This window comes from Diplotaxodon limnothrissa, linkage group LG22, assembly GCF_057381915.1.
Source record: "Diplotaxodon limnothrissa isolate DT_005_m linkage group LG22, D_limnothrissa_male_GT1.1, whole genome shotgun sequence".
Lineage (NCBI taxonomy): Eukaryota > Metazoa > Chordata > Actinopteri > Cichliformes > Cichlidae > Diplotaxodon > Diplotaxodon limnothrissa.
This window is the reverse complement of record NC_140616.1, coordinates 14,331,835-14,350,493: the sequence shown is the minus strand read 5'-3', so window position 1 is coordinate 14,350,493 and position 18,659 is coordinate 14,331,835. Positions and strand designations below refer to the sequence as shown.

Here is an 18,659-nt window from a genome sequence, read left to right as displayed (position 1 = left end):
CACCTGGTAACCCACAGATGGACTGTGTGTAAATTATACTTGTGGAGGTTGTTTGTGCTGCTCTTTACAGCTCAGTAGTTCAGATCTACATATTCAGGTGTGAGTTGAACCGTTCCACGTAGGCACACTTGGTAAACGATTATAACTTCTCTGTGGTAGGATCATGTTACCACTTCCCATAATTTTACAATCAGACCTTTGCTCAGGGAGATATGGAAATCTATGGAAAATGTAGTGTGGAATGAGGTAGTGTGCTCCTGGTTTATTGCGTTTTAATGATTTCATAGCTGTCCACAAGAAAAATATGCCTTCTGTCACATGACCAGCAGGTCTTTGCACAAGGATGATATAATTATTGTATCACATCCTGCACACAACCACAGTTTATTACTCGCTTTAGCTGGCCCTTTACGCAATGCCAACACACATGTTGAAGTTTATCATAACAACATTGCACACAGACACTGCTGAACGCTGTTGTCAAAGCATTTGTAATGGTTGTTATACTTACACAACACTTTTTTAATTTGAACATACTTAATTTGATTTGCCAGTTTTTGTTTCTGCTGTAAATCCTTTGAAAGATGGGCAGTGTAGTGGTATGGTGGTTAGCACTGTTGTGTGGTTGTTCTAAATTGGCTTCAGGTGTTTCTGAGGTCAGTAACAGCTGGGACAGCTTTCAGGACCCCTGTGGTGAAATTAAGTTGGACAAGTTGACAATCTTATTCTTAAATAGACTGATGGATACACTTCAAATCGATATCTGGATCTTCTTCTTCTTTCAGCTGCTCCAATTAGGGCAGGAATGTCAAATTCATTTTACTTTGTGAGCAATTTACAGCCCCTTGTAATTGGGCCACATAGGTGAAACTACCCTTTCTGTCTCAGAAAGGTTGGGGAAACCTGCAGGCAGCTGAGACTCAAGAAGTCTCTTGGATGAGTGACGAAACGTTTCTCCCATTGAAAATGCTACGTCCAGATGAACAAAATCAACCTTTTGGGATCCCCTTTCTGTCAGTGTAAAGAAATTTCACTACACATTTAATCCTCAAGATACCTTAATATAAGAAAAAGAAGTATAATTGTAAAGAAATGATGTTGTAATGAAATGAAAAACATCTTAAATTGTAAGAAATAAATATGTAAAATGACAGAAAGTGTATCCATGTGTACAATGAATAGTGTGTAATGGATACAGTGTAGCCCATCCTCCCATTATTAAAAAAAAGAAAAAAAAGAAGATGAATTATTGCCTAATTATTTTGGTGTCTAATTAATGCCCATGTGGGAAATCTTTTATCTGTAAACATAAAGCTGTAAAACTTTTGAAAATATAGTTAAAAGTCCAAAATTTATGCCTTCTTTTACCTTCTCCAAAGTTGTTTATTGGGGGTGGATTGAAGTTTGCTGGGCTGATTCTGGCCCCCCGAGCCTTATGTTTCACACCCCTGCTTTAGAGGATCACCTGCCTCCGTCTCATCCTATCCTTAGCATCCTCCTCTGTCACACCAACCCTCTGCATATGTCCTCCTTCACTCCATGCATGGATCTTCTCTGTGATCTTCATATTTTCCTCCTGCATGTTCAACATGATATGTCCAGTGTGTCCATTATCCCTCCTCTGCACGTCAGTTCTAATCAATATGTGCATATAGGTGGTTTATCACAATTTGACACCTGTGTAAAATGACACACACATCAGCAGTAAGAGGCTTAAAATGCTTTTATACGTGGGGTACAATTATAATATCACAATAAAAATAATCATCAAGCTGTCCAAACCAGAATTTAACTTTTTCATTTCAATGAGAGATGTCCTGGTCATCATCTTCTATTCACTGATGTAGAAAATTTAAAGTTGTATGTAAAATTAGTGGGCTTTAATGAAATAGTGCATTTTCATAGTAATGTTTGAAACATTGAGATTCTTTACTGTAAAGATGCCTTCATTCTTGTTAAAGATCATCTCTTTCCACTTCTCCTCTCAGGTCGAACATGCCCGGATGACCCAGACTGAGCTGATGCGGGAGTCCTTCCGCCACAACAAGGAGATGAACGAGCTCCTCCAGAAGCAGGAGGAGCTGCAGGAGAGGGTGATGGAGGAGGCTCGGGCACGGGAGCAGCTGGCTCTGGAACTTCACCGAGCGGAGGGTGAGGTTTTACTTTTATGTAGGAAAACCTTCTAGTTTATGTTGATTCTTACAAAGTGACTGAAGGAACTGAGCTATAGCTTCATTTTAATTTAAGTGCTGATCAATTTTAATGTGAGCCAGGGAAGCGTTCGTTCTTTGTGGGCCTTGTAAGGGACACTTCCTTTACAGTAGCCTCTTAGACTCTGATCGATGATGTGATAAAGTGAGTCTGACGAATGATTAGAGAAAATGTGTGTGCATGGGGTTGGAGGCTGTCACGGGGAGTGATGGGATCAGCTGTTTGAGAGGCCATCTGTGGTGAGAACTCAGCAAATGGTAATTATTGTTTCTGAGCCTGTCTTTGGGTTTGTGTTTGAACATTTGATTGCATCTGTGTGACAACAACATTATGAAGGACTGTGAATGGTGGTGAGAGTAATCACGAGAGAACAAATTTAAATATTTCAGCTATTAAAGTCCAGTAGAGTAGTTTGAATGCTGCGATGGGCCTGGCTGTCCATGTCAGAGACAGCTGCCCTATTAGGGTCAGCTGTTGCACCCATATGCATGCTCACACCAGAAACTCACGGGACCCACTACATCCACTACACTGTCGTTTAAAGCCCAGTTTGGTAGCAGTAGAGTACAACAATTATTCCCTTCTGATTAGCTGTGTGGACGCTGTGAGCAGCGGTGAGTTTATCGCATTTTTAATCTCACTTTTTTTTTTTTTTTTTTTTTTGAAGATCCTGTTGCAGTGTTTGTTTTCAGTAATCCTAGATGAGATGCAAATATTTGATGTCATAAAATAACTTCATACTTTTATAGGTAGGGCTGCAACAGTGATGATAAATTTGCAACTGTACATCACATGACACCTTCTGTCCTTTGACCCCTGATTTAGATGTGGAAAAACTCATTTAGAACTTTTTTTTTAGCAGCAGTAACTTCAAAGAAAATCAACTAATCCTCATTTTATACACACATAAAAGTCTCATTCATCAAAACAGCTGGGAGGTAATTTTCAGTCAATCATGTAAACAAGAGCAGCTGTTCCTTTCTGGTCGTGTCAGGTGCTTCTTCTGTAAGGGAGTGTTTGAAATTTGCTAAGCGTGTGTTTTTTGGACATCTTCTTGTTCACATACCAGTTAAGTGAAAGAGAAGAAAAATCTAATCCCCATTGTGTGGATAAACCATGAAGCTAAAACCTCAGGGTGTGGCCTTTTCAAACTGGTTTTGAATCAACCCAAGAGACAGGTTCAGCATTGACAAAAGGTACTTGACTTGATGGAACATATTAGATGTCAATGAAAACACAAACAGGTCCTGCTTTTGTTATGTTTGAATCAGGGGAAAAATGCTTTGTCAGATTAGCTGTAAGATCACGATGATGTGGTGCAGTAATTCTTTGCCACCTTAAATGTGGTTGCAGGTTCCCAAGACGCTTACGTTTATCTGGTTAATGATGTTTTTTGTTATTTTAAAGCAAGTAATCATGTGAGTTTGATTGCTGATCATGGAGAGATCCCTCCTTAGGCAAACTTTACACACACCTTAAGTTCAATTTGATATGTCTGAGATAAAATCACCTGACAGCACAGGTGACACTCGCCTACTGTCTCTCAGTGCTGTCATCAAGTCAGAAAATAGACTCGCGGAAGCTCTAGCAGGACAAAATAAACATTTCCTTATCAGTTTTGAGTGTGTGAATGCCTCCTTTTTTGCGTCTATGAAGTTGAATTGATTTCCTGGTGCATAATGCTTGGTGACCTGTAGATCATTTAGAGCATTTCATTGTGTTTTACAGCTCGGTCACATATTCATGTCGAGCAAAATGGGTCAGACATTCTCACTCGTGTTTTTGTGCCTCAGCGTGCACATATGCACATACAATGTGTTTTGTGTGTCGGTGTGCGTGCGTGCGTGTGTTGTTGGTAACCTGTAATTTTATTGCATCCTTCTTCTTAATGCTCATTCATCTGAATTGGTGCCAGTATTAAAACCCAAAGAAACTCCTTTAGAGTAGATCCGTCAATTCATCAGAGAGCAAAAAGCTGTGAATATGCATAAATAGCTCTTTCTGCAACCTTTATAACAGTTTTTGCTCACATTGTCCACTGTCAGGTCTGATTGATGGATACACGGGTGAACGGGCAGCGCTGGAGGAGCAGTTGCGTCACAAGGAAGAGCTCCAACTGAGTCTCGAGCAAGAGCTGCAGGTAAGGAGGAAAAATATTAATCCAATTACTAAGTACTTGACACCATGATTGTGTAATTCTGCCTCTGGCACATTAGTGGCTCAGATGTAAGCACAGTGACACGTGACGCAGAAGTTTGAATTCAGTTCAATTGTGGCCAAGTCATTTAATAGTACTGGTCTGCACTAGTGGCATATTCATGTTTTATGTTCAGGTTTCAGCCCCTGAAACTTGAGAGCGATGATAAACTAACTGTAAAAACTGATCCTCTTTGTGTGTTAAGTTAGCTTGTTTGTGTTTGTTAGTGCCATGGAGCCACAAAATGAAATGCATTAATGAGTGACATGTACTGTAGTTCATGCTGCGTCCACCACACTCCCAACAAAGTCAGGCTTTCCTGGAATTAGCTGGTTTTACAAAACCTAAAACTCAGTCACGACGGTGGTTATCAACTTTCTCTGTTAAGCGGGGATTTCTGCATCATGCTTTGTCTATACTCTCATAAAAAGAGGTGTTTTGTGTGTCACATGATTCTTCTGCACAAATTGATCCTATGAGTGCCACCTAGTCGAGTCACAGACATTATCTGATTAAAATGATGATAAAAAAAATCTGTAAAATGCAACACTGTTGCAAATAAAACATGAAATGAATGCTGCAGAAAATCGTTAATCTTGGGATTTAGTGCACAGAGCGGTGAAATAAACATTTCAATTCAAGCTCTGAAGCTTTAAACTTTTCACATTTAAGTATTAAAGGCTGCTGTCCTGTAGTCTAATGAAAGAGATGTGAAAATGTCTTTAGTTTGTCAGCAGATTAAAGTGAGATTAATTATTGATTGTTAGGTATTCTTTGTGTTTTTAGCAGCTGCAATTCTTGCAGTGTAACAGTGACTTATTAGCAAATCATAGTAACAGTGCCACTTGCAGTTTGTTCTGCTGTAACTTTGAAGCTGAGCTTGGTGATGTTAGTGAAAATGAGGCACTTGATTTTAAACTGAAACTCATAATCGTGATGTAACTAGCTAAAAAAGATATATAACTGTGTCATTTCCTTTTGTGTAAGTGAAAACTCCGACTTTAAGCTCGACACATTAATCCCGCTCTCGTAGTACAACCCTGTGTTGATGGAAACATGAGTGCAGCTGAAACAGATCATCTTGGGGTTACTCAGCATGTCTGTGAAGACTGATGATAGTTGTGGTGCAGACTTGAATAATACTTCACTCACTGTACACTAGTAATAATGGTCAATTTTGATTTCAATGTGTGTACCTTGTTTGCCAAGTCTGTTATTTATTTTATCCCTTTATTGCTGATGTGTGAAAGAACTTTTTATCACCCCTGTGTTTATGCTGCTTCTGATTGTGTTTGTGTTGACCCAGGAAGATTACTTGTTACTGCTATAGTGACTAATATGTGCTCCAATTTAATTAAAAAACAAAGACTGATACAAAGACAGATTACAGCATCTGCATCACCCAGTATTTTTAGACAAATACAATAATGGTTATTTTAAAATAAAATTGTAAATTTACATCCTTGAAATGAATCGTTGTCCATTGAACTCCAAAAGTTATGATGAATGAGGCAAATGTAGAATATCAAACGTAAAAAACAGCCCCACATTTTTTGTGTTTTCTTGTAGGTCACTAGTACTCGACTTCATGAGTTGGAGCAGGAGAAGTTTCAGATGCAGGAAGAGCGCGAGCTGCTGTCACGGCAACAAGACGCAATGAAGGAGGACGCCGGGCCCCGTGAGCTTCGTACGTATCCCGGCGTTCCCTTAATGATGATAAAGGAAGTGTGTTTTTAAAATGACCCAAAGCAGCTGGAAATAAGTTAACATGGTCTGAACTTTAAACACCAGTTGGTCTGGAGGTCAAAAGGTTACTTGGTTATATTAAATCAATTTTTAATGAGCTGTAATTAGATAGTGAAAACAATGACAGGAACAGAGATCAAAGATCAACAAGTCAATAAAATGTTTATTTGTTGAATGTTTGATTAAAGCTCCTGAGGATTTCTTAAACTCTTGCTACTGTTTCACATCACACATTTTCAGGTATTTGCTGAAGAAACGTCAATGTTGATAACCGTATTAGCTAATTTTTTGCACTGTATTGTCAAAAAAAGGTGTGCCGTGAGTGTATTCTTTCATAAAAACAAAAAACGTAAGTATTCTGTATTTTAGAAATTAAACAGGGGCTCTTTGAGGAACCTTTCCTTTCACAGCGCACTTTCCACAGCCTTAACCTACTACTGTGGCACAGGCAGATGAGCACTGCTATCCTGTCTCCACCTATTTCCATTCTTTATCTCAAGAGTTTTCCTGTTCATTACAAAAACAAGAGCATGTTAAACTCCTGTGCTTTCTCATTCTCCTGTAGGCCTAGTTGAAGCTGCAATGGTTGCAGCACCTGAAGCAGGTGTGTCCACTTTGAGCATGGCTCAGTCGTGTCTATATGTTCTCTTATTTGTCTAGCTGAGTCACGCTGTTTTACATCTCTAACCTCCCAATCCAGCAACTCACCAGCACAGCTTGGAGCTTGCTTGCTATGGGCTCATAAACTCACTCAGTCCTAATCACTAACCCGTGCTTCGGCTGTTCACTTTGATTGATTTTTGTCCTGGTTTGTCATTTTTAAATGTCAATGTTGGCACTCACGTTAGCATGATGACATGGACGACATTTTTATGTAGGCATTGTTTCCTAATCGCCATTCATCTTTATAACTCTACATGGAGTACTTTCCCCCTGCCTGTAAATGCTTATTGGGCATGGATATTGCAATGTCTGGACTGTCCATGTGTTAGACCTGTCATTCGTACTTTTTCACCCTGTTACTTTTGCACTAATCTTCTGGGTTTTGGTACTGGGTGAACCGGTGTGGGTTGTTCACTGGTGGCAGCAGAAGGGCAAAGATGGGGGATCATGTTTGGTGACATGTTTGGAAGTGGATTAAAATGTTGGAAGAGTCTGATTCTAGCCTTTAATTCAGTTGTAAAGGTGACCACAGTGTAGAAAATTAAGACTGGGTTGTTCATTAGATTGTTAGTAGATTATTTTGGTACAAAGCAAGCAGCATTTAATTCACTCCCAAGGCTCTCAGACTTCAGACTCTTCATCTCAACTTCCTTCCATCACCAAAATCAAACCTGAACCAGCGATCATTAGATCCTAACTTTCCGTCCTTCCTTCGTCGCAGACCTGCTGGAGGAGACGGAGAAGCTGATGAAAGAGAAGGTGGACGTGCAGAGGCAGGCAGAGAAGGAGAACTCTGACCTCCTGAAACAGGTGAAGCTGCTGGAGGTGGAGCTGGAGGAGCAGGTCAACAGGGTGATGGAGCTGGAGAGCACTCGAACGACAGAGAGCGGGGACCTCCGACAGCAGATCCAGGCCCTGGAGAAACAGCTGGAGAAGAACAGGAAGTTTCTGGATGTAAGTGACGATGAGAAAAACCTCTAACCTCGTGTATCGTTTAATCGTGTATGTCATTGTTTCTAAAACAAAACAAAGCAAAAAAATTTCCAGCTTCTTAGAAGTGAACCTATGAGCCTGTGTGAACCACTTCTCTTTCTAGAGTAGGGGTCAGAATTTAGTAAAACTTACACACGTTGCCTACAACCAAGTGGTGTCAAGGTATTATTTGCAGTTTTACAGGACCTTTTCCATTTTCACAAGAATCAACACTCCTCCTGGTCAGATTTTAGTGTAACAGGATGAAATTGTCCTGGTTATGACCGTTTGTGAGCGCCATGACTTCTCAGTGGATTTTAACTCATTAGTTTGTGCAGTGCACCCAAACAATGACAACCAGACTACACATTACAATAACCTGTGATGTATCATAACCAGATAATCTACTGCAGTACATCACAGATGTTCTGGTTATGTAACATTTAACTAAATATATGTTGTTTCTGGACTTTTACTCACACAAATTAATCATTTTGAATATTTTAAATTTACCATGGCGTTATTTTACTACTTTTTGGGGCATAACAGACAAAAGAGCTCTATAAAATCCCCATCAGGGGATCAAATGCCCCCAGATTCCCCATCAGCATAGGAGTTTAAGAATTCAGGATTTTTCCTATAAATTGTCACTTGTCTATAGGTGACAGCTGACATTTAGCAGCACATTCATAGTCAAAATTTACATTTTTACAAAAATAACCCATATTTTAGACACCTGTTCGTCAAATCATTTAAATGTTTCTGAATAGAGACTCATTTTTAATTCCAGGTGAAACACAGGAAGCAGCTGTAAAGATTAAAGCTTCCTGGTGAAAGTAATGCATGACTTTTCAGCTGCACGCCACACTAGATGGTTTAAAATCCAGCCTTAATGTTCTCATGATATTTTTGGCTGAGCGCTTATCATCTCTGATGATAATGAGTTGTGTTCCCATCACAACAATTGGGTCACTTGGCTGGGATTGAAATGTGGACCGAATGCAAATTCTTTCTATTCTGTGCTGCTGACGTTGGGTATTTAATAATCACGTGTTTGCAAAAAAAAATCATTTTCTGTTTTTTGGCAACCAGTAGCGTTTTTTTCTTCTTCTTTATTTTCTGTAAAAATGTTCTGGTGATTTTATTCTCATTTAAATCTTTTACTGGAATTAAGTTTTTCCATGTTGCTGTTGTTCCTACATCGTCAAAATAATGCTGGTCCAGGATCAACATTGCAAATGACCAATGACGGTGTCTAAGGAGCTTGGAAAGAACGATGACCTGGATGACTGAGAACCTTCACAGACATAGCCTTCATTTAGCATTAGCCAAGAAGTTTGCTAACACTTTCAAAAACTATCACTAACAAACCAACACGAGTAACCTAAATTTAACTAGCAACAGTATTGCTGTTATACTGTATAAATTAATAAAGAAATGCTTACTATTTGTTCCAGAAGAGAGTTTTATATAAACAAAAGCATCTTTTCTCTCGTCCCCGTACGTTGCAAAGCTGTGACATCACAACAGTGTCACTGGTCATTTGCAATGTTGTTTCTACACAATCATGATGTTGGTGCCATATATCTAAACTCAGACATTAATATGAAACATTCTTTCTGAAAGTGAACAAAGACACATCAGTGCTGTGTTTCAGTGCTTACCTTGCACACAAATTTAGCAAAATCCGTGGCAATTGTGGGCTGCCAACTACAGCGAGAACGTGTTGGACTTAAATGTGATAAACTCCTGATAGAAGATTATTAACAACAAGCAGTATGTGATTCAGAGTTAAACTCATCAAACTAGGCCACCAGCTGGCACCTTCCTTCAGCTCACACTTGTGTAATGCAGGACTGACGAGACAATAAAATCTTTAAAACATTTTTAACAAGTGGAAACGATAGAGGAAGCAAATAACACATTAAATACTTGTACTCACAAGTATCAGTGTAATGTGGTGTTGATCAGTATTGGTCTCCGTCTTCATTATTTGTTGATCTTTCTTTCATCTGTATTTTGGCATTTAGGAGCAAGCTGTAGACCGAGAACATGAGAGGGATTTCTTCCAGCAGGAGATCCAGAAACTGGAGCAACAACTGAAGAACCCACAGAAGCTTCAGGCCAGCTCTGAGCAAAGAAACCAAGAGGTAACAGGAGAAAGCTGCGCTTTCTGCCAGAGGACCAGGCTGCAAAAGAGACCTGTGGTTTTTTTTCTTAGCATAACACTGTTGTTGCATGGAGTCCAAGAGCAGAACAATGGAGCTGATAGAATTACCTGCCTGGCTTCGAAACTGACGCTAAAGACAAATGAATTACAGCAGTACTTTGTGTTTTGTAAGATGCGTAATCGGTAGGTTTCATTTCCGTCAGTCAGTCATGACGATGTAAAACTGAAGCTGTTGGAGGTTTTGGCTTAAACGCTAAACATTAACCTGTAGAGTCAGTTAGGCCTCTCTCAGACAGGCCTGCAGACCAGTTAGCAACCCGCTGGAAACCACTAGTGACTAGTTTATTCCCAGACTGGTTAGCAAGTGGTTGCTGGGGTAAAATGAGTCTGAAAGAGGATGCTGTCACTAGCAGGGTTCTGCGCTTGTCTGTATTCTGCATGGAAGGCGCTGACGTGTCTGCCAACACTTGCTAACTGCTCATGGAGAAATACTGAAACTTCAAAAGTGCAGCTGATCGTCCGCCTGCTAAGTAGAAGTAAAAAACAACACGTCAAAAGGTCCAGTTTTGCATTTTTCCCTAGCAACCTATGGTTGCCAGGGGCCATCACTGACCGATTTCTAGGTTGCATGACTGAGGCTTTACATCGTGTGACACTGAACCTGAGTGATTTGCTTAGCTCCAGCAACTTAAAGGCTAAATTCAAATGTCTATGCTAATCTACTTTCTTATAGTAACAGTGACCCTTACAGCTACCTGTTGCGTTAAGGTCAGTCATAAACCCTCACCTCGGTTCTGCTGGTTATTTTATTTTTTTAGCTTTATTGTATCATGGTAGTGCTCCCATCAGTCGTACTTTAAGACTCAAAAGTTGCCCATATCCAGGGAAAACGCTCTGCTGTGACGCCGCTCGCCCAGCACCAAACATCAGGCAGAGTTGGCAACAAACCTGAGAACAGTGAGCAACTGTTTGCTGACATATGTGCTATATAACCTTTAAAGGATATGCAGTAAGTCGGTGTTTCATTTACAGCAGCGGTCCCCAACCTTTTTTGCGCCACGGACCGGTTTATACCCGACGATATTTTCACGGACCAGCCTTTAAGGTGTTGCGGATAAATACAACAAAATAAAACTAGTACCAGTACCGAAAAAAATACGATTTATTCATAACACACTTGAAAAGACCCAGGAAAACCGAGTTAACGATAACAAAATAACGCTGAAAACCGATAAAAACCCTGAAAACTATACATTTCACACCTGAGCCTCAACTCTCGCGGCCCGGTACCAAACGACTCACAGACCGGTACCAGTCCGAGGCCTGGGGTTGGGGACCGCTGATTTACAGTCAGATCCACTGCCCCCAAGTTGCCAAAAATGGTCATTAAATTTTCAGAACACAGACCAACTCAGACTATGTCCACACAATGGAAAGTCTGGCACAGCATAATTTTTGGTGTTTCCTTTTATAGATTATTTTCCCAGATTAAAGTTGTATTTTGCATAACTTTGTGCATTTGGCCGTGTCTTTGTTGTTTAATCAATTTTTGTCATAAAATCTACTCGAGTATGGGAGGTATTGAATAGTAAAAAGCATTAAACAGCCTCCTTGTCAGCAGAAAATAGATTCAGCAGATTGTTTCGTGCAACTCACCACACTTTTTAATATCCAGCCATCATCTGACCTCCAGCTCACTGCTGGCAAGGAGAAATGTCATTTGGATCAACACTGTTGTCAGGACGGGGCAGACATTAGAATCAGTAATTAATGCCTCAAACCAGTCGACTTAGTTATCACACTCCTCAGACTACTTTGCCAGTAACAGTTTACAGTCCTGTTTCCTATGAAAGAACTTGTTTATTCTAAAAACTCAAAGAAATAACACTGAGCTAACTTTCCATTAGAAAATGTAGAAGAATGGATTTAGGGACAGATCTGTCGGTTTCTTCTTTTGTGTCTCATGCAAGCTTCTCATACTTCATATGTTTTGACCTGAATAACCAGCTATGATCAGAGTAACCAGTTTTCCTAATTAATGACTGCTGCTTTCTCATTACCCAGCATATACAGTTTGAATTTGAAAGTTTACATACACTTATGGATGTAACCGCTGGTCTCTCTCTGTTCTTTTTAAATTTAAACTTTTGTATAAAATTGTTATTTTATTTTTAACTCTTAAAGATGCCTCATGTGCAATCACTCATCCATGAGGAGTGTGTGTAAACTTTACATCAGAGCTGTAGCTCAGGTTTCGGTTGCTCCTCACCCCAAACATGGCCTGCTTACATTATCTTCATAGACAGCTGTAGCATTTTTTATCACTAAGTGCTTCTCTTCCTCTGCCTTCCTTTTGCCCTTGAACTCTCCACCCTGTGGCCCTTTACGCTTCTGCCTCCTCTGTCCCGTGGCTATTGCAGGTGGATGGAGTAACCGTTAAGGTATTGCTTTTAGCTACATGTAAAACAAAGTTATCCCAGAGAGCAGTTAGTGCATTTTAGTAACCTCGCCCAACCCTGTAGCAGTTCATCGCCTGTCTTATCCCCCCCCCCTCCTTTTCTTCCAGTTTGAGCTTCCTCTACTGTATGTGTCAGAAACCTTTCACTGCTCCACTGTCTTGTCTCTCAATCTGATATCCCACATGCACACTGTATAAAAAAGATGTACGTAGCTTTCAGTGCAAACAGTCAGAGATATAGCTGTGGCTATGTCTCTTTAGTAAATTTGCCTCTTAAAAGTTTTCTTTTAAAAATATATTTTTTGCTGTTGTAGCCTTTATTGACAATCATTTAATCTAAAATCAGAGCAGAGAAAAGGCACAGAAAACTCAAACCTGGGCTTCTACTGTAGCCCTACGCCATAATGGGTGGCCTGCTCAACCTGGTGAGCTATTAAATATCATCTTCAAGCTTCACAAAGTACCTTTAATTACATGTTGAATAATTTTAGGGAAAAAATGATCAGCTGCTCTCTTGCAAAGTTGTTCCAAGAATATAAAGCAAGAAATTTGCCCAGAAATCAGATTTGTTTTTCCCTCTTCTACTCATGAGCCACAAGAGACAGTGAGGCTCATTCTTGGCCCTTGTGATGTGCCTATTCTAGGGTCTAGTCATATAAATATTTAATGAAGGGAAGTCTATGAGAAGATGTGCTTGATCTGTTGAGTTTTGCTTCGATTTGGTTAGGATCTGTTTTTGTGGCATGCAGTGCTTAATTCTGCAAGGCCTGACCTATGAAATGATTGCCAGAAAACTCCAGTTTAGTTTATCTTAAACAGAAATGTATACAGAGGTTAGGTTTAAAATTATATAGATAGATTAAATCACACAGATTCTGTAGAGGTTTCCAAAACTCATCAAATACAACACGCTTGTCGTTACAGGCTTAAAAATGCCTTTTGAAAGTTGCTCAGTCTGTAATGGAAGTGACTGATTATTGTCTTTATTCAGCTAGAAAGGGAGAGCATTAATCTTCTCAGGTTTATCTCTTTCTAATGAAGATGTGTAGGTTTCCCAGTGCGTAGTTCATCCTAACTGACTGTTCCTCCCGTTGATGCCTCTTCCCCCTCTTCATTGATCTGCTGATGTTCTCCCATCTCACAGGTGGATCTCTTACCTGCCAGCTATCTTCTTGGTTTGTTCCCCCCACCCTCCCTCAGTAAAATCTCTATCTACCCTCTCTCTCTGTCCCTGCACCTCTTCTCGCTCCCGGCCCCCTCCTTTCTCAGGTGGATCAGCTGACCTCCCAGCTAGCTGTTCATGCACCAGCTATGCTGTAGCGAGTGGCTTCTGAGAGCAAATCTCACTAACTGATCCCCCCCCTTCTCCTCCTCCTCTCTCTCTCTTTTCTCACTACCAGGTGGACCGGCTGACCTCCCAGCTGAAGGAGAAGGCGGATTGGTGCAGTGAGCTGCTTCTCAGCTCGGAGCAGCTGCGTCGTGAGGTGGGAGAGCGCGACGAAGAGATTGACAAGCTGGAGAGCCGCATCCGTGAGCTGGAGCAGGCCCTGCTGGCCAGCGCTGAGTCTCTGGAGAAGGTTAGGAGGGAGAGGGAGAAGAAGGGTTCAAAACAGAGGCAGCAGCAGAGGAAAAAGCAGTCAGAACAATAGCTGTGGAGTGTGGCAGAGCGAGTGTGTGTGAGAGAAGAGAGAGCATGCAGATGAGGTGACAGCTAGAGGAGGAATGGGAGGAGGGCTGGGACGCTCCAAGAGCGAGAACAATGTGTGGGTGGGTCTACTTCAGCCGCCTACATTGAGATACGACTAGCAGCTGTCAAGTTTGCCCCCCAGTGTTCGTGGATGGCGGCTGCTCAGTTCACAAATTGCAGTGCAGGTTGCGTTACACACGATAACAGTACAGACAGCATGCAATAAGTCATTACAACAGTTCATTTAAAGAGGTTTCCCTTCATTTTCTTCTGCACACATTGCAAAAAAAACTGCTGAGCTAAACAGTTTTTTTGATGTGTGTCGTTTTCTGTCGCAGGTTGAACAAAAGAAGCAGCATGCATCCATCACAGAGACAAGACAGCCCACACTGGAAGCTCAGCTACAGACGGAGAGAGAAGCTCTGGAGCGGAAAGAGAAGGAGGTAGTGGAGTAATCGCCTTTTTTAAGGTTTTATCAGTTTTCAGTATATAAAATCAGATATTTGATGGGGAACACTTTCCTAGAGTCAGTTGCATTAAAAATAGACTTAATTCATTTATTAGTCCTGATAGTCCCACAAATGTGCTGTGTTCATTTTTACTATGTCACAATATATTTATGTTCAGGGTTATTTGGTTGTGACGTTCAAAAAGGAAAAACTAGACAGAAGAACTATTCTGGACAGAAACATTTGCCATTTTCAGTCATACTGTGGAGTCTAGCGCTACGTATCTGTCAATCACTTTCATTGATTCACGTGCATCTTGTGCATAAACATTTAGTAGCTAACAATGAGCTGAACCAGTCTTTCAGTCCTGAGCAGTGAGATCCATACCTTGCACTGTGTCCTGGTGTTCTCCTCTGAAGATGATTTATCTCCTTAGATCCACAATCTGGAGGAGCAGCTGGAGCAGTTCAGAGAGGAGCTGGAGAACAAGAGCGAGGAGGTGCAGCAGCTTCACATGCAGCTGGAGATCCAGAGGAAGGAGATAAGCAGCCAGCAGCAGTACCTGGAAACAAGGGAGAGCATGCTCCAGGTAAACGGGCACCCAGCCCCCATACATCATCGAACAATGTTTTTACATCTGAGTTTATGCAAACTTTTAAGACGAAGCACTGCTTACTGGTGACATCATAAAAGGTTTATCACTGACGAGTGTGACGTGTGTGGCATCAGTAGATAAGCTTATATGTAACGTTTAGCTCACAGCTGTTAATAGTTCCAAAAATCCTTTTTATGCTTTTATTAGAACAATATTCACAATCTCTAAATAAAACCAATATTTCTGCTCACTAAACTTTTCTTTTATATAAACTTTTTAAATACTTGCTCTCTGTTGCTTATATAATTTTGCACATTTTTAGGCTTTTCCATCACCTCTTATTTTGCTGTGCAGGACTCACTTATTCTTCTTTTCTTAGTCAGTAAATTTTCATCAATCCTCCAAAAACACTTTTTTTTTCCCCTAATAGCCATCACATTATAATCTCTGACTTTTAAAGGTGATGGAGGAGAAGGACAATGAAATAGCACTTCTTAATGAACAGATCACTAAGCTTCAACACATGGAAACAACCTCTGACAACAAGGTAATGCAAAATGCGTATGTGAAATAGAAACGGAGTCTATTTCAAGTACGCATACCTCCGTGGAAGTGCATCGGTGTGTTTGGTCTCTTCTCCCCCCTCTGTCTACTTTTATTTTAGTTGGCTCCATTTTGCTATGTTTTTTGTGTGTGTTTGCTTGTTTTGTCCCAGTAAGTAGTTCCACTCCACCATCATTTGTTGTGAGGTGGTCATTTGCTCGTGTGAGGTGGCTTTTTAAACCTCTGAGTCTCTGTTAAGTGCCTACAATCTGATCAAGGCCCGAAAATCAAAATGGCAATGAAAACTTGAAGTAGCTCTAAGCACACCAGGGGCTCAGATGTTTAATGAAATAGCGGCATAGCCATGGGATCCTCAAATCTATTTATTTGTTAATGGGGTCATAACATCTGGATTTTACTCTTTAGGAAATGGATGAGAGGGATGAGCTGATAAAAGACTTGGAGTCTCAGGTGGAGTGCCTTCGGAGTGAACAAGAGCGTCTGAAGAGGAAGAACGAGGAGGAGCTCGACCAACTGAATGAGGTCATAGAAAAACTTCAGCAGGAACTGGCCAATATCGAGCAAAAGCAGCCTACAGAGGAAGAGGAGGACACCAAGGCAGAGTCAGAGGGTGATGCTTGCGGGCCGAGTAAAGACGAGTATGATAAAATGAAGCAGAGAATGGACTTGGCCACAAAAGAGCTCGAGGCACTGAAAAAAGAGCACAGCAAGCTGCTGGAGACCTATCTTCGCTTGAAAGAGAGCGCAGAAGCCTTGGCTGAAACGGAAAACCTGGAGAGCTCAGAGGGCGAGCTCGAGGAAGCTCTCAGGGAGAAAACTGCAGGGCTGGTTGTCTTACAGGCTCAAGTACAAGCTCTGGAGGAGAGTGCCTCATCCAGAGTGGAAGAGCTGGGCGTTCGAATTGAGGAGCTCGAAGGCTTGGTCAGTGAAAAAGACTCAGAGATAAGCCACTGTCGCTTCCTTCTGGAGCAGTCTCAAAGTCATGCAGAGGATCTCCAGAAGAAGATGTTGAACCTGGAGGAGCATCTAAGGGAAAAAGTGGCTGCAGCGTTGGTGAGCCAGGCCACTCTGGAGGCCTTCCAGCAGCAGTCAGTGGAAACGAGACAGGAGCAGGACCCACAGAAACCTCCAGAGCCACACGTTGAACCACAAAGCTATGAATTTGGTGATTTTGGCATCCCCCAAATGGATGTCAGCAGATTGTGTCAACAAACACAAGTGCCCACCGGGAAGGTGGTTCGTCTGACGCAGAAGCTTCGGGAGCTGGAGGTCGGACTAAGCGGGATGCAGAAAGACCAGGAGCTGCAGAAGCAGCTGCTTTCCAGCTCTGAGGAGGAGGTGCTCGAGTATGAAAGGAGGCTGACTGTGCTTGTAGATCTGCTCAGTCAGATGAAGGCAGGGACACTCCAGAGGACATCGTTGGCTGTGGAGGTGAGTACCATATATCATCTGCTCTAATCTATGTAAATGTTTCGTTATATTAATAAATAAATGGAAAATGCCCGGCAGGATTTCTGAAGCCAGCTCGCTCAGCTTCCAAAATGTGTTTATCTGTACAGTTAAAGTTATCTGGAATAATTCCTAAATACAGAGTGATAAAGTCATTAGATATTACCGATATTTTATTCCAAAAGTTCAAATAGAGGCACAAAACAATCACAAAATTGTGAATTTCTTTGTCCGTGAGTGAAAATCATACACCGTGAGCCCTAACTGCATAATGGATTCTGCATTATATGACTTCCCTGCACTGTAATTATTGATTAAAACAACAAAAATGCAAATGTAGTCCCTGTGATAAAGTCTCACATTGCGAATTGATCTAATAAGTCTGATGATTTGTGACCTTTTTTCACAGGCCTCCTCTGATGACCAGCAGAATGTGTCGCAGCTTCTTCAGCAGTTACAGGAGGTCAGAGATGAGACTTCAGCCACCAAAGAGCAGATGGAGAGCTACAAGGAGAGCTGCAGCAGACTTCAGGATGACCTCTGTGTATGTGCTTTTAAACGGCTTCTCTGGGTTAATTCATACTGAATGTCAAAGTGTTTTCTAGTGTGTGACAAAAGCTTTTCTCTCTAGGAAAAAACTGTAACGATAGAGAGGCTTCAGGAGCAGCTCCAAAAGGTAGGAAGAAAGAATTTTGATCCTTTCATGTTTACATTTTCCACAGCATAAAACAGTAATTTACTAAGAAACAACCATGCTTAGAGAAAAATTCAGAACTTCAACCTCGTTCTTTTAGACATCAGTTGGTGAGAGCGAAGAGATGAAGGTGTCGGAGCTTAAACGCCAACTAACAGAGGCTCAAAGTGAGGCAGCGACCACCAAAGAAGAGCTGAACAGCTGCAAGGAGAGCTTGGAGAAACTGCAAGAGCTGCTGCAGGTACAGAGCTTAGAAATCATGCTTTGTTGTAGCTGCTGAGTTCAGGGAAAACTGCCCAAACTGCACTGCTGCAGAATGATATTTCTTCATATCATAAAAACATATTATCACAGTACACACTTTTCTAGCTTGTGCTGCTCCTATGTATGCATAAAGATCAGGTTTATACTGTGGGACATAAACCTATTTGATATTCACAAACGCATAATAGCACTATTGTGTGTGATTCAATGCAAATGTACAAACGAGAGCCACTTGGATATCTCTCTCTATATTTTTTACATTGATTAATCAAACAGGATATAGATTTTTAATTTATAGGTGTTTGGGTGGGTTGTGTGACCTTTAGACGGAGCTAAATTTGCTGTTTCTACCCTGTTTTCAGTCTTTCTGCAAAGCTAAGCTAAATAATTTTTTTTATTCAGGAGCGGGAAATGACCATTGCTCACCTCAAGGGAGAACTTTTCCAAGTAAGGCGGAAATGTTTTGTCTCAGTTGTAATGTCCAGTATTATCAGCATCAGCATAAATCTATAGTGTTTGAACACCTGTCCAATCATCTTC

The 18,659-nt window shown here is 41.1% G+C and overlaps 1 protein-coding gene across 1 annotated transcript in view; it reads left to right on the top strand.

Moving 5' to 3' along the window:
• akap9 (A kinase (PRKA) anchor protein 9) overlaps positions 1-18,659 on the top strand; it is a 65,653-nt gene that overhangs the window by 38,538 nt on the left and 8,456 nt on the right. The window contains exons 22-37 of the mRNA XM_085347021.1: positions 1,989-2,151; positions 4,257-4,351; positions 5,978-6,095; positions 6,720-6,758; positions 7,539-7,771; positions 9,820-9,939; positions 12,380-12,400; positions 13,818-13,994; positions 14,443-14,547; positions 14,990-15,142; positions 15,609-15,695; positions 16,118-17,143; positions 17,571-17,705; positions 17,793-17,837; positions 17,956-18,096; positions 18,522-18,566. Of these exons, the coding sequence (XP_085203147.1) occupies positions 1,989-2,151; positions 4,257-4,351; positions 5,978-6,095; positions 6,720-6,758; positions 7,539-7,771; positions 9,820-9,939; positions 12,380-12,400; positions 13,818-13,994; positions 14,443-14,547; positions 14,990-15,142; positions 15,609-15,695; positions 16,118-17,143; positions 17,571-17,705; positions 17,793-17,837; positions 17,956-18,096; positions 18,522-18,566 (2,703 nt within the window). The remainder of the gene's footprint in view (positions 1-1,988; positions 2,152-4,256; positions 4,352-5,977; positions 6,096-6,719; positions 6,759-7,538; positions 7,772-9,819; positions 9,940-12,379; positions 12,401-13,817; positions 13,995-14,442; positions 14,548-14,989; positions 15,143-15,608; positions 15,696-16,117; positions 17,144-17,570; positions 17,706-17,792; positions 17,838-17,955; positions 18,097-18,521; positions 18,567-18,659) is intronic.